The sequence below is a fragment of the Penaeus monodon genome, unplaced genomic scaffold (assembly GCF_015228065.2).
Source record: "Penaeus monodon isolate SGIC_2016 unplaced genomic scaffold, NSTDA_Pmon_1 PmonScaffold_9996, whole genome shotgun sequence".
Lineage (NCBI taxonomy): Eukaryota > Metazoa > Arthropoda > Malacostraca > Decapoda > Penaeidae > Penaeus > Penaeus monodon.
In genome coordinates, this window is record NW_023665431.1 from 255 (window position 1) to 12,856 (window position 12,602).

At 41.0% G+C, this 12,602-nt stretch overlaps 1 protein-coding gene and 1 pseudogene across 1 annotated transcript; one reads left to right on the forward strand and one right to left on the reverse strand.

Annotated features, from left to right (window-relative positions):
- The first annotated feature begins 729 nt into the window (after positions 1-729).
- Positions 730-2,214, forward strand: LOC119572181 (annotated as a pseudogene).
- A 6,747-nt stretch (positions 2,215-8,961) lies between these two features.
- LOC119572182 (proline-rich protein 2-like) lies at positions 8,962-9,968 on the reverse strand. The gene is made up of 2 exons (XM_037919151.1): positions 9,836-9,968; positions 8,962-9,506 (listed from the first exon to the last, which is right to left on the reverse strand). The coding sequence occupies exons 1-2, from the start codon at positions 9,966-9,968 to the stop codon at positions 8,962-8,964; spliced, it is 678 nt and encodes a 225-aa protein (XP_037775079.1).
- Between the last annotated feature and the right edge of the window lie 2,634 nt (positions 9,969-12,602).

Genomic DNA, 12,602 nt, shown 5'->3' on the forward strand with positions numbered 1-12,602 from the left:
CTGTATTAATATCATAAAACAGTCGTTAATATTAATTATTTACAAATTAAATAGATTCGTCAACTTAGCACTTTCGTAGGAAAAGGTGGTGGAAGGCGAGCTTTGCAACAGCGGTAGGCAACCTTGCACGTTGATTCGTGACGTGCCGGGAATTCACAAGAATGAATTAGCGATTTCTAAGATGTCATAAGACATTTTTTTTTTGTCAGCAAAATCGAAAATAAGGCACTCTATGGTGGCATATTTATTGTGTAATTCGTTCTGCGAAAAAATTATGCGTAATTAGACTGAAAATGAGCAGTATAATGATTTTTCATTCTCTTGGGAGGAATAAAGTGTGCAATGTTTGAAAGATGGGATTTTTGCGATTTATGTTGAGTCGTCGGAGTCGGGGACATTTTTTACCGACTTCCGACTCCGACTCCACAGCCCTGCTCACACAAAGAACAACACATACACAACAAAACACCACAACACACATGCACACGCTTATACTTACACACACTCTTTACACTTAAACACACACTTAAACACTCTACACACAAAACACACACACACACACACACACACACACGCCTTACACTTACACACACTCACACACATCTTACACTTACACACACACATACACGCTTAACTTACACACACACAACGAAATCACTTGCCTCAGCTCTCTCCTCCCCAACCACAAGAACTCCTGACGGCCCCCTAACGCCCGCCCGGCTCCCGCAGGTACTGTGGCTCAGACGACCACTACGGCGAGCGCGCCCACCAGAGGACGTGGGACGACGGCTCTCGGTCCCTCGACAACTACAAGTCGCCGGATGATGGCTGCTTTCGGAGTTCTTCTACAAACTCAACATCAAGTACTACTCGGTGGGTGTTTGTTATTTTTCGTTGCGTGAGATGTAGGGTGTTGGAATGTTGGGGGTCGTAGAACTTTGGGGAATAAATGCTAAATTTGCACGCTTCCTCCAGGTAAGCGACCGCGACATGGCCCCCGAGGGAGACAGTTACGACGAGACCAACCGTACCTTGACGAGATGGTGACCCTGGCGTGTGACCTCCAGCGACAGACGGGGATGCGGCCCCTCTACTACAGCGCCGACCTGTTTCGCCACCCCCGCTACATGAACGGCGCCGGCGCCAACCCCAAACGCCCACGTGTTCGCTTACGCCTGCGCCCAGGTCAAGCGAGCCATGGACGCCGCCAAGCGTCTGGACGCCGAGAACTTCGTCTTCTTCAATCCTCGCGACGGCTACCAGAGCGTCCTCCAGAGGCAGTTCTTCCCGCGACATGTCTCACATGGCGCAGCTGTACCGCATGGCAGTCCAGTTAAGACAAGATCGGCTTCCGCGGCCAGCTGCTGATCCAGCCCAGCCAGCTGCCCTCGCCGCCACCAGTACGAGGCCGACGCCATGGCCACCATGTACATGCTGCGCCACTTCAACCTGGAAAAGGGCATTACAAGCTCTACATCAAGCCCGCCTTTCTCACGCCTCATGGGCCGCCCCCTACGAGCACGACGTCTACATGGCTGCTGCTTTTCAACATGCTGGGATGCGTCGACGCCTCTGACAGCTTCCCAGAGTTCAGCGGAACGTCTGACACTTGCGCCCAAGACATTCGCGACGCCACATTCGTCATGAAATGTGTCCTTGAAAAAGGTAACGACTCTGCAAACTTTGCCATCTTCATTTTTGCATTTTAATTTTTGGGATCTACGAAAACACATTTTTTAGAAATATTTTTTTTCTTTCTTTTTCACCCAAACGCATTAATCTCATCTCTGCCCCCTCTTTCCACGTGCGGCCACAGGGAGGTCTCCAGCAGGGGGGCTTCTCCCTGGGCGGCCGCGTGCGCCCCGAGTCCGTCGAGCCTCGTGACCTGTTCCACGGCCACATCCTCGCCATGGACACCTTCGCCCGCGCCCTCAGGAACCGCCGCCCGCATGATCTCAGACGGATTCTTTGCTCGCAGCTCCGCAGGTACATGCCCCTTTTCCCTTTTTTACTTGAAAATCAGCTTATGTTACGAAGGAAATTTCAAAAGGAAAACAACTTTTACAATTCAAGAACTTCATTTATACTTTTTCTTCCTGAAAAAAATATGCATATCATCCCTATTATTTTATAAAAAATATCAAATTTTTTCGGTTCGCCACTGACCTCTCCCGCCCCTCCCCCCAGCGCTACACAACCCACAAGTCTGGCTAGGGGAGCGCGTCGAACAGTCCCCCCCATGACTTCGAGGGGTGCGAGGGCTACGTGGCAAGTGCGGCGAGCCCGCCTCAGTCCACCGCTGGGAAACTTCGAGAACATGTTCAAATACTGGTATCCGCCCGCCTAGAATCCGCGGCTGACCCCGCGGGTGTAGCGTAAACCACACACCACACGCACGCACACAAGAAGGGGCCACACCGGGACAAACCACCCAAAACTCTACACAACCCCCCGCGCACCACTCTGGTGATCCACTTTCCCTCAAAATCGTTAAGCCCTCAGTTTTCCTTCCTGAACCACCATATCCTACCCTTCCTTATGGTTTTCCCCTTGTTCTCAACAAAACCCAAACCATAAACCAGCTTGTACGCCCGTCACCATTCCATAAAATTTGTCCTTGTTTGTCCCCTGGGCTGCCCCAAAGTAAAATACGATAGCTTTTTTATCCTGTTTCAACCCCTCCGCAAATACCAAACTACCATAACCCGGCTGTGGGTTTCCAACGGTCGCCTGTCAAACGGGGGACTCCCACGGCCCAATGCCCCCCTACGACTCGCTTGGTTTTTCCCAAATGGGGCCAGAGGTGTTAACTTTTGGGTTTTTTCGTCTTTCACTTTGAAAACCCTCTAATCGTTTTCCGAATCGATCCTAAAAGCAGTACCCTTTTTTTTTTTCCGGGAAAAAATTTTCGACGGCGCCCCGGGGGTCTTTTTCCCCAAATTAACCTCCGCGTCGCTGTCTTTGGTTTCTCGAGGCAAACGGGCCCGTCCTTTTCGAAGGGTGGGTCCCCCCGGTTTTTAAAGGGACTATGTGGCACTTTCCCGATCCCGGAAAAAGGGTGATAGACTGATTTTGTAGAAGGGCGATCGAGCTCCCAAAAAGACGGAAAATTTATGTCCCAGTATGGCTTGATAGGCTGTAAATGCGTCCAAAACCGAAAGGGGCATCCCCGGTCTGTCGAAAGTCTTTCCCGAAAGAGTTTTTTCCCGGGTCCAAACCCCACGTCGTCCCCGCCCAGCGAAGTTTCCCCAAAAACCAAAAAACCCTTTACCTCTGCGGGGGTCACGGTACTTTGCGTACGTTCACTCTGATCGCCCGAACTTCGCAATCATAAAGTCGATAAAATTTCCCGTTACTTCAAATTTGCGAACGACTTTTTCTGTCCCCCGAAAGGCGTCCGGTTTACCTCAGACCGTGCTTTGAACACGGTGACCGCCCCCCAAAATACCCTCCAAAAACCCCACCGGCTCCCCTCGGGGGAGACCAACCGCCCGCCCTCTCCTCCCACCCTTTTCCCCCCTTTCCCCTAGTCAAAACCCGACCACAACCACAGCATCTAAAATCAATGGAATTCAGAAAACTGAATTAGGGGTTCGAATGGGCGCTTGATTAGTCCCCCCACTTCCGGGACTAAATTCCAAATTTCATCAAATGTTTTTAAATGTATTTTTTGGGAATAAAAACCACTAAATCCATTGGGCCCCTTTCTTTTGTGACTCAGCTTTTAGTTTGGCTATTTTTGCTTAAAAAAAAAAAAAAATAAATTCCCTGTGACCTTAGAAAAATTAAAATGAAAAAAAAATACACCCAAAAAAATAAATTATTCACTATCCCAAAAAAAGTTTCATTCCGTCCCCACCCCGGGTTTTCAAAAAACCCATTTTCTTTGACAGATTTTTTTTCATGTATTAATATCACCTACAAAAATAACCCTGATTTAAAATCTAATAGGGGTTTTTTACATGTTGAAAAGTGTTGAAAAAAGTTTGGGGTTTTTCTTGGGGGGCCCACAATCCCAAAACATCGTAAACCAATTTTTAAAAATGAAGAGAACGGAAATTTCCCTGATTTCTCTCTCATGCAGTAAAAGGAACAGAGTATTGAGAACAATTGCAAGAACATGAAGAACACTTAAACACTCTATACAAATGACTCATGAATAAAAAAGATGGGTTCAGGGGTTAAAACAGTTCTTCTGAAATGAAAATTTTATTCCTGAATTTTAATGAACGCGATGGTGTCTTCATCTGCTACCTCTGCTCACCGAAATTGGCTTGGCTATTAAAAGGAAAAGGGTTACTTTTTTAATTATAATGAATATAGTGGCAAACTTCGTAATAGGAAAGAATTTTTCGCATAAATGAAAAAAAACGACAAACTCGTTCTTTTTCTTTGACAAAGAAAGTTTGGTGGGTGAGTACTAACACGTTGCTTCTAAAAACACGGGGATCGTGTTGTAACGTTTAATGAGTCAATTTTTTACTCCTGTCGCTGCGTCAAAAATGAAAAGAAAAAATTTGGGAAAAGACTTGATTAACCAAAAAGGGGAGAGGAGGGGGAAAAGGGAAAAAAGGAGAAAGAGAGGAACGGGGGATGGATGGACGAGAAGGGAAAGAAAGAGCAGGGGGATAAGAGGAAACAAAGATGTTACGAAGGTGGAGAAGAAGTTTAGAAAAGAAAAACAGAGTGTGAAAAGGAGAAGAAAAGGAGGAAAAAAACAAGTAGCTGAAAAGGAAAAAAATGGTTTGGAAAAGAAGAGAAGATAAAAGGTAGAAAACGGGGGAAGGGGGAGAAGGATGATAAAAATGAGAAGGATGGAAAAAAAGAGAAAAAAATGATGGAAGGAAGAGAGAGAGAAAAAAAAGCAAGGGGAAAAAGGAATGGGCAAAGTGATGGAGAAAGAAGGATTTTAAAAAATGAAAAAGGGGATGGAAAAGATGAGAACGATGAAAACGAGGAAACTTAAAAAGAGGAAAGTTAAAAAAAGAAAACGGGAACAGAATTGATTGAAAAAAGAAGACAGATGAAAAAGAGAAGATAGAGAAAAGAGAAGGGAAAGAAAAAAATAGAAAGGGGAGAAAGGAAACGGAAAAATAATGAAAGAGGAGGGACAGTATAAACGAAAAGCAAACCTCAGCACACATCACATTACATACGACCTCTAACTACTGACATACAAAATGTTAAATAAATGGATTGAGACCCTTTCGTTGCTGCAGCTTGTGTTAAATGATAAACGACAAACAAGCAACAGCCTCGCACCGCCGTACAAATAAAAGGAAAATAAAGTACCTCATTATTATCACACAACAAAAAAAAAAAAGACATCACAAAGCAACAACAAAACTCATTTCTCATTTTGTTTCTCCGTTTTCCCTCTAAAAAACTTGAGCAAATTTCGTGTAGAGAGAGAAAAAAAAAAATAACCCGGATCCTGTGAGATTCCTAAACCAAAGGAAGTTTGAGAAACACGTATGGATTACGCCTAAGAATTAACACTGACGAGGTCATGCCAGGTCAGGTCATTTCGCTGAGGAGGACACATTAAGACTACTGGACATGCTTCGTCTCGTGGTCGCTGCTCCCGAGTCATCAGGTCAGAGGCGGGGCAAAATGCTTTTTTGAAGCTTATAGGGAAAACGAGACAGCCTTTTTTTTTTAGGATTTGACGCAAAGATTATCGGGGAACATGAGGTAAAACCTCTTTCTCCTCTCTAAAAATATATTATAATACACTTGCACCGTTGGTTTGAACGTCCCTTCAGAAGAAAAGTCTCTCTCTTATATACGTAATACTTTTTCATCTTTCTTTTCAAAGTTTTAAACATATTTTCCCTTCAGAATCAAAATCTTCTGTGGGAATGAGAATGTGAAGAAGCTCGTCGAACAGTCATTGCCAAATACGGAAGGTTACCTGAAGAAAAGAAAAAAAGAAAGAATTATGACAAATGAAAAAAAAGCAAAAGACAGATTATAAAATGTGCGTCACCTGGAGGATTTATAAATAAAGAGCAAGAAGAAGCTCGACGTAAGGTCTTGCCAATTATCGAGCCTCACCGGAAAACACCATAAACCCAAAAAAGAGATATTGCACAGATTGAAATAGCAAAAGATATTTACAAAAATGCTCGTCACCTGGAAGAAGGAGAATCAAAATATAAATTACACGAAAGGGAAAAGCATTAAGATGGGATTTGCAAATATTCTTTTGTTAATTTGGTGAAAATGAAAGGGAAGCGGGCGAAGAAGAAAATAAGGTTATTTTAATTTTTTATTTTTTATTTTTTTATGATTTTTTTGGGAAAAAAAAACATAGGGATAAAAGAAGATGGGGAAAAGAGAATGAGGGTAGAGGGGAGAGAGAGAGAGAAAAGAGAGAGAGAGAGAAAGAAGAGAGAGAAGAGAGAGAGGAGAGAGAGAGAGAGAGAGGGGGAAAAAGAGAAAGGAAAAAAGGGCATTTACAATTGTTTTAAATTAACCCAATTAAAAATTCCCTTCTTTTCCTTTATTCAATTTCTCCCATTATTTTTTTCTCTTCTCTTTCCCCCCGTTTTTTGCCCTCTCTGTCTGCCCTGTCTGTCTGTTTTGACTGGCTTTGTTTCTCTGTCTCTCTCTGCTTTCCTCCTTTTCTCTGTCTATATGTCTGTTTGTCTCATTCTCTTTATTTTATTCCTCACATTTCACTATATATTTTAAAATAATATAAATTATATATTATATATATATTATATATATATATATATATATATATAATATTTAATCTATCGTTATCTATATATCTGCCTTTTTTTCCTCACTTTTTTTTAAATTTGTTTTGGCCTTGATTTTAAATAATCTTTGGTCATTTACTCCCCCCACATCCCAAATACGTAATCACCCAAATTTCTGTGAGTACAAATTTAGCGATAAGGGGTATCGTGATCAAAATATCTACAACCTGTGCATTACGCTGTTGACTGCAATGCTTATCCCATGGACAGCGCTTTTTTGATATTCCCAATTAGTTATAAAAAATACATGTTTTCCCCTCGGAGTTTCTAGCCCGGAAAAAACAACTGTATAACGCTTTTTTTCCCAAAATTTTCCCTGTTAAAATCGCCCCAAATATGCACAAGAAAAAATCCCGAGTTAAAAGGCGGACGAAGACTTTCGGAAGACAACATTCCAAAGGAGAACTTTCATGGGGGCCCCTTAGCTCGGGGTTTTTTTTTCATGGGGCTTTTGTTTGGGCCCATGATAAAGATGCGATGGAAAGGAAGATGTTTTGACTTTTTTTTCTCGATTATCAAAAAAAAAAAAAGGGAAAAAAGAAAAAAGGGAAAAAATACATAAAAAGACTCATACATACATACATATGAAACCTACTTTACATCATATACTACAAAAATACATACGTACATAAAATACAAAACATACATACATACATACATACATACATCCCTATACATACATACATACATACATACAACATACATAAATACATCCATACTACAAAACGTACACACCCCAAAACACACCACACCACCACAAAACCACACATACTCATCATAAATACATATCAAAACATACATATACACACAGTTATAAAAATTACACATAAAAACCCAAAATTTCGTCCAAAATCCTATCAAAAAAAAACAAAAAAAAAAGGGAAAAACAACCCCAAACCATGGAATCCACCTCACCTTCATCCCCCGGAAACTCAAGTCAACCGCTTTAGAACACCCAACTTTTTAAACATAGTGTAGAAGTCACAGTAAAAAATGTAAAAAAAAAAAAAAAGAAAAAAAAATTAACGTAATAATCCCACCCTTAGTTCGGCTCCTACACCCCAAACCGCTTGAAACCACCCTCCTGTAAAAAGAGAGAGAAAAATATTTTTTTGTGATACTTATCCCATCATTTCTTTTTATGTTAATATAAAATTTTTTTAGGGTTTTGTTTTAAAGGCCCTTTCTTTATTTTTTTATTCTTTTTTGGGTTTTTTTTTTTTTTTGTGTGGAATGGTACTGATTAATAAAATGTATAGATAATGATGATAAGAAATTTTAACAATAATTTTCGTGATGACCTGGATAATGATTATAATGTTATTATAAAAAATATTATTAAAATCATAATCATATCAGTTTACTATTATCCCTATTGTTCTTACTATTGTCATCATTTTTTGTAATTGTTACCATTATATCATATAAATTTTAGGACTTTGTCATTGTTATTTTTATCACACCAATTTTTATTTTTTAACAATTAAAATTTCATCATTGTCATTATCATCCATTATTGTTATTTATATCGTGTCGGGGGGGGGGTTAGGGGGGAAATTCAAATAAAAAGGGTGAATTTTTTTCAGTAATTTGTTTAAAAATTTAATTTTTTTTCCTTTTTCTTTCCAAACGAAGACACGTAAATTTTAAATGGGAAGTAAAAAATGTAAGGGAAAGGCTTATGTTAAAATGTCTCCGTTGCCTAAGCTTTAATCCCCTCTCCCCTCTTTTTCCCTTTTAAAACACACATACACACAAACACTTATATATATATATAAAAATACACACACACCCCCAAATTTTTTAAAACTTACACATTCCCGCGCGACCAATTTCTCTCTTTTGTTCGCTTTCACTCTCGCTCCCTCTCCCACTTGTCCCGGGCCCGCCTGCCTGTCCTTCCCTTTTCTCTCTCTCTCTTTTATATATTATTTTATATATTATATTATATTATATATAATATATATATATATATATATTATTAATATATAAAATATTTTCATATAAAATATTATAAAATATATATATAATATTATATATAATATATAATATATTATATATTTTATATATATTATAGTTATATTATATATAAAATATAATTCAGTTGGGGTTTTGTGTGGACACTGAAAGTTTTTTTGCTTACCCCGCCTTCCCCACCCCAGGAATAACCGGCCTTTCCCTTTCCCCCCAATTAGCTGTACTTTGGGCCCCCTCCGCCGCCCCTTGATTTACCTCGCCCCGGCGCCGGGGCTTTTCGGCGACGCCCCTTTTTGTTCGGCGTCGAGCTGAGATCCTGTCCCCGGAGCGTCGAAATAGATCCGTTTGCTGGCCCTCGAGGGGTCCGGGCGACGAGCGGGGGAGCCCTCCGGGTCCGGGGCTCGTCACAGGGGGCGTGGGGGACGTGCGGGGCCCCCCTTGCCCGGGCCCCCCTTTTCCCGGCGGGGGGTGCCTCCGTAGCCCAGGAGGGCCCCTGTCCTCCTGGCCCGCGTGGGGGTGCGGCGCCTGGTCGTAGCTGGGGGCCCCCGGGGGCCCCTTGTGTCCGTGTCTGGCCGTCCCCCGTCAGCGTCGAAAAGGGGTAAATGGGCGTCGGGGGGGTGGGCGGGGGCGGGGCGTAAATGGTGTTGGCATACTCGTGGCTGCGGGGCGGTGCGAGGGCGCCCCCGGAGGTCGAGCGGAGATATAACGTGGAGGCGGGAGGGGGTGCGGGAGGAGGAGGAGGAGGAGGGCCCTCGAGCGCTGCGGGTCAGAACTTCTGGGGGTTGAGCGGAGCCCTCGGGGGCCCACGGTGGCGTGCCGGTTAAAGTCTGCTTTAGAAGGGCACTGATTATCCGTGTAAGGATCCACACCACACACACACACACACACCACCCACACATCACAGCCACCACCACACAAAACAGAAAAATCACAAACTCAGGCTCAAAATTATGGGTTATATCTACTCCCCCTTATTTCTTTCTCCTCCTTTTTCACTTTTATTAAATGTCTCAGAAAGTAATGAAAAAGCTAAACATTTAGAGAACCAGCTTTTTCCTAAAAAACGGGAACCATTAGTCTCCAAATGCTTTCAACTCGAAAGTGAAACACCTCGCTCGTGATTGCAGCTAACGGGGTCCTCAAAACAGGCTTAGGATCACCTCTTCTGGGGGTGATAAAAGGTACAGGATTGACCATGTTACCTGGGCGGGCTGGAAACATGCTGTAGAGGTCAGGCCGCTGCACGCACGGGGGCTCCAAATTTCTGCTCTCATGCCTTGGCCTTGCTGACCCCTCGCGGCTTGCTGTCCCTAGGGGGGGTTTCCCCCCGAGTAAAACGGCCGGCTGCTGCTGCAATGGGCTTCGGCTGCTGTGGTGATGGTGGGGGTTGTGTGCCCCGGCCGATGCTGAGGCTGAGTGGCTGTTCGGAAGACTCGACTGTCTCTGCAGCGACTTTTCCCCCTGAAGGGCCAACTGGCTGTTGGGGGGAGACCGACCCGAGCTGTCTGGTTGGGGTTGTGCTGTTGTAGGGCCGGAGGGACACCCGGTCTCGGCGGTGGAACCCCGCTGAAGGCCCCGCTTTTCTGCGGGCATCTCCCTTGCCCAGCGCTGGGGTTGTTGTTGCTGCTGCTGTGGTGTTTGGGCGCGTGGGGGCACACCCCGGGGGGCTGCCCGGGTGGCCAAGGCGGGAGAGGTTGGGCGCGTAGGTGGTCTGCGGGATCGGGTGTGTAGTACGGAAGTCGTCGCCGTACTTCTGCCAGTAGGGGCCGCCTTTTTCGGGCGGGAACCGTCCTTCTGTGGGTCAGGCCGCTGACTTGGAGGCCGGGGCGACGCTGACGGGGAAGCCGCTGCCCTCCTGGGTGCTCAGAAGGGGCTGGTTTCCGCTTACGCCCCGCCCCTAAAAGCTCCCCCGCTCCGGGTGTCGATGCTCGTGGCACTCGACCTTCTCAAGGGAAGCTGGGGGAGGGGGGGGGGGGCGTCGACGCTGGGTTTCTGGCCTCGATTTTATTTTGGGTGGGTTGTTTGAAAGGAATAGAAGCAAAAAAAGGACTGGGGAAAGGGAAAAGGAGAAAGAAGAAATAAAAAAAATAAGAAAAAAAAAGGGAAAAGGGACAAAGAAAGAGGAAAAAAAAGAAAAGGAACAGAAGAAGAAAAAAAGAAAAGGGGGAAAAAAAAAACGAGGGAAAAAATATAAAGAAGAAAAAGGGAAAATAAAGGAGATAAAAAGGAAGGGGGAAGGGGGAGAGGAAAAAAAAAAGGAGATGAAAAAAAGGGGAAAAAAAAAGCAAAAGAAAGAGTAAATGGGAAGAAAAAAAAGATAAGTAAGGGATAGAAAAGAAAAACTAACAAAGGAAAAAAACAAAAATCATAAAAAAACGGGAAAAACAAGAATAGAAAAAAAAAAAAAAAAATGGTATAAGAAAAGGAAATAATAATAACCAAACATCTGACCTGGTATCCGGCAGGGGGAGCTGGGGCGTGGAGGCGGGGGTCTCCCCCTGATGGGTCGGGGTTCGGGGGTGGGGGAAAAAAACCCTCCAGGGGCGTGTTTTACTGGACACGCTGAAAGGGGGAGGTTCGTAAAAATCCGGAAAAGGAATTGTACTTTTTCGATGATGGTTTTTTTTTTTTTTTTTTTTTTTTGGGGGAAATTTTTGTAAATTTTTGTTTTACGAATTAGTATACAAGTACATGCACAATACCCAAACCCCCCACACGAACAGCACCGGGGCCAAAAAAACACACGACACACGCAAGACAACAGACGAACCCCACACACCCCCACACCCCCCAAAACACAACCCCCCACACACACACACACACACAAACACAAACACACACACCAAACCCCACACATTAAAATATATATAAAAATTTTAATATATATTATTATAATAAATATATATATTATAAAACACACATATGCTATGTATATATATAAATTAATATAATAATAAATTAAAATTTTATATAAAAAAAAAAAAAAAAAAATATATAATTTTTTTTTTTTTTTTTTTATACATATTTTTTTAAATATATATATATATTTTATATATTATATATTAAAATATATATATATAAATTTTAAAAAAATAAATTTAATTAATAATAACATTATTTTAAACTATATCTTATCTATTCTATCTTCTTCATCTTCTATCTATATTATTCTATCTATCTATCTATCTATCTTCTATCTAAATATTTTAATAATATATATATATTTATTATAATATAATTTATATAATATATAATTTTATATATAATATTACATAAACCCTTTACACACTTCATACACACACAACACATATGCTTTTTTGTATATGTTTGATATTATATATATATATATATATATATATAATATACAAACATATACCCATAAACAATGTTGTGTGTGTGTATGTAATTGTGTAAATGGATTAAAATTAATATATTATATATATTTATATATAATATATATATTATATATTATTTTTATATATTTATAGATAATAGATAAAGATGATAATAGAAAGATAGATAGATAGATAGATAGATAGATAGATAGATAATAGATATAGATATGATATAGATATAAATTAATGTTAATATGTATAATTTTATATATATAATAATATATTTTATATTATAAATATATATATATTTTATATATATATAATATATATATTTATATTAAAAAAAAAAAAAAAAAAAATAAAAAAACTATAAATTATTTATTATATATATAAATATATATATATTATTTTATTAATAAAATATATATTATATCATATCATATTTTGGGATATTATTTTATATTAAAATATATATAAAATTAATATTATTATATAAATATATATATTTTTTTTTTTTTTT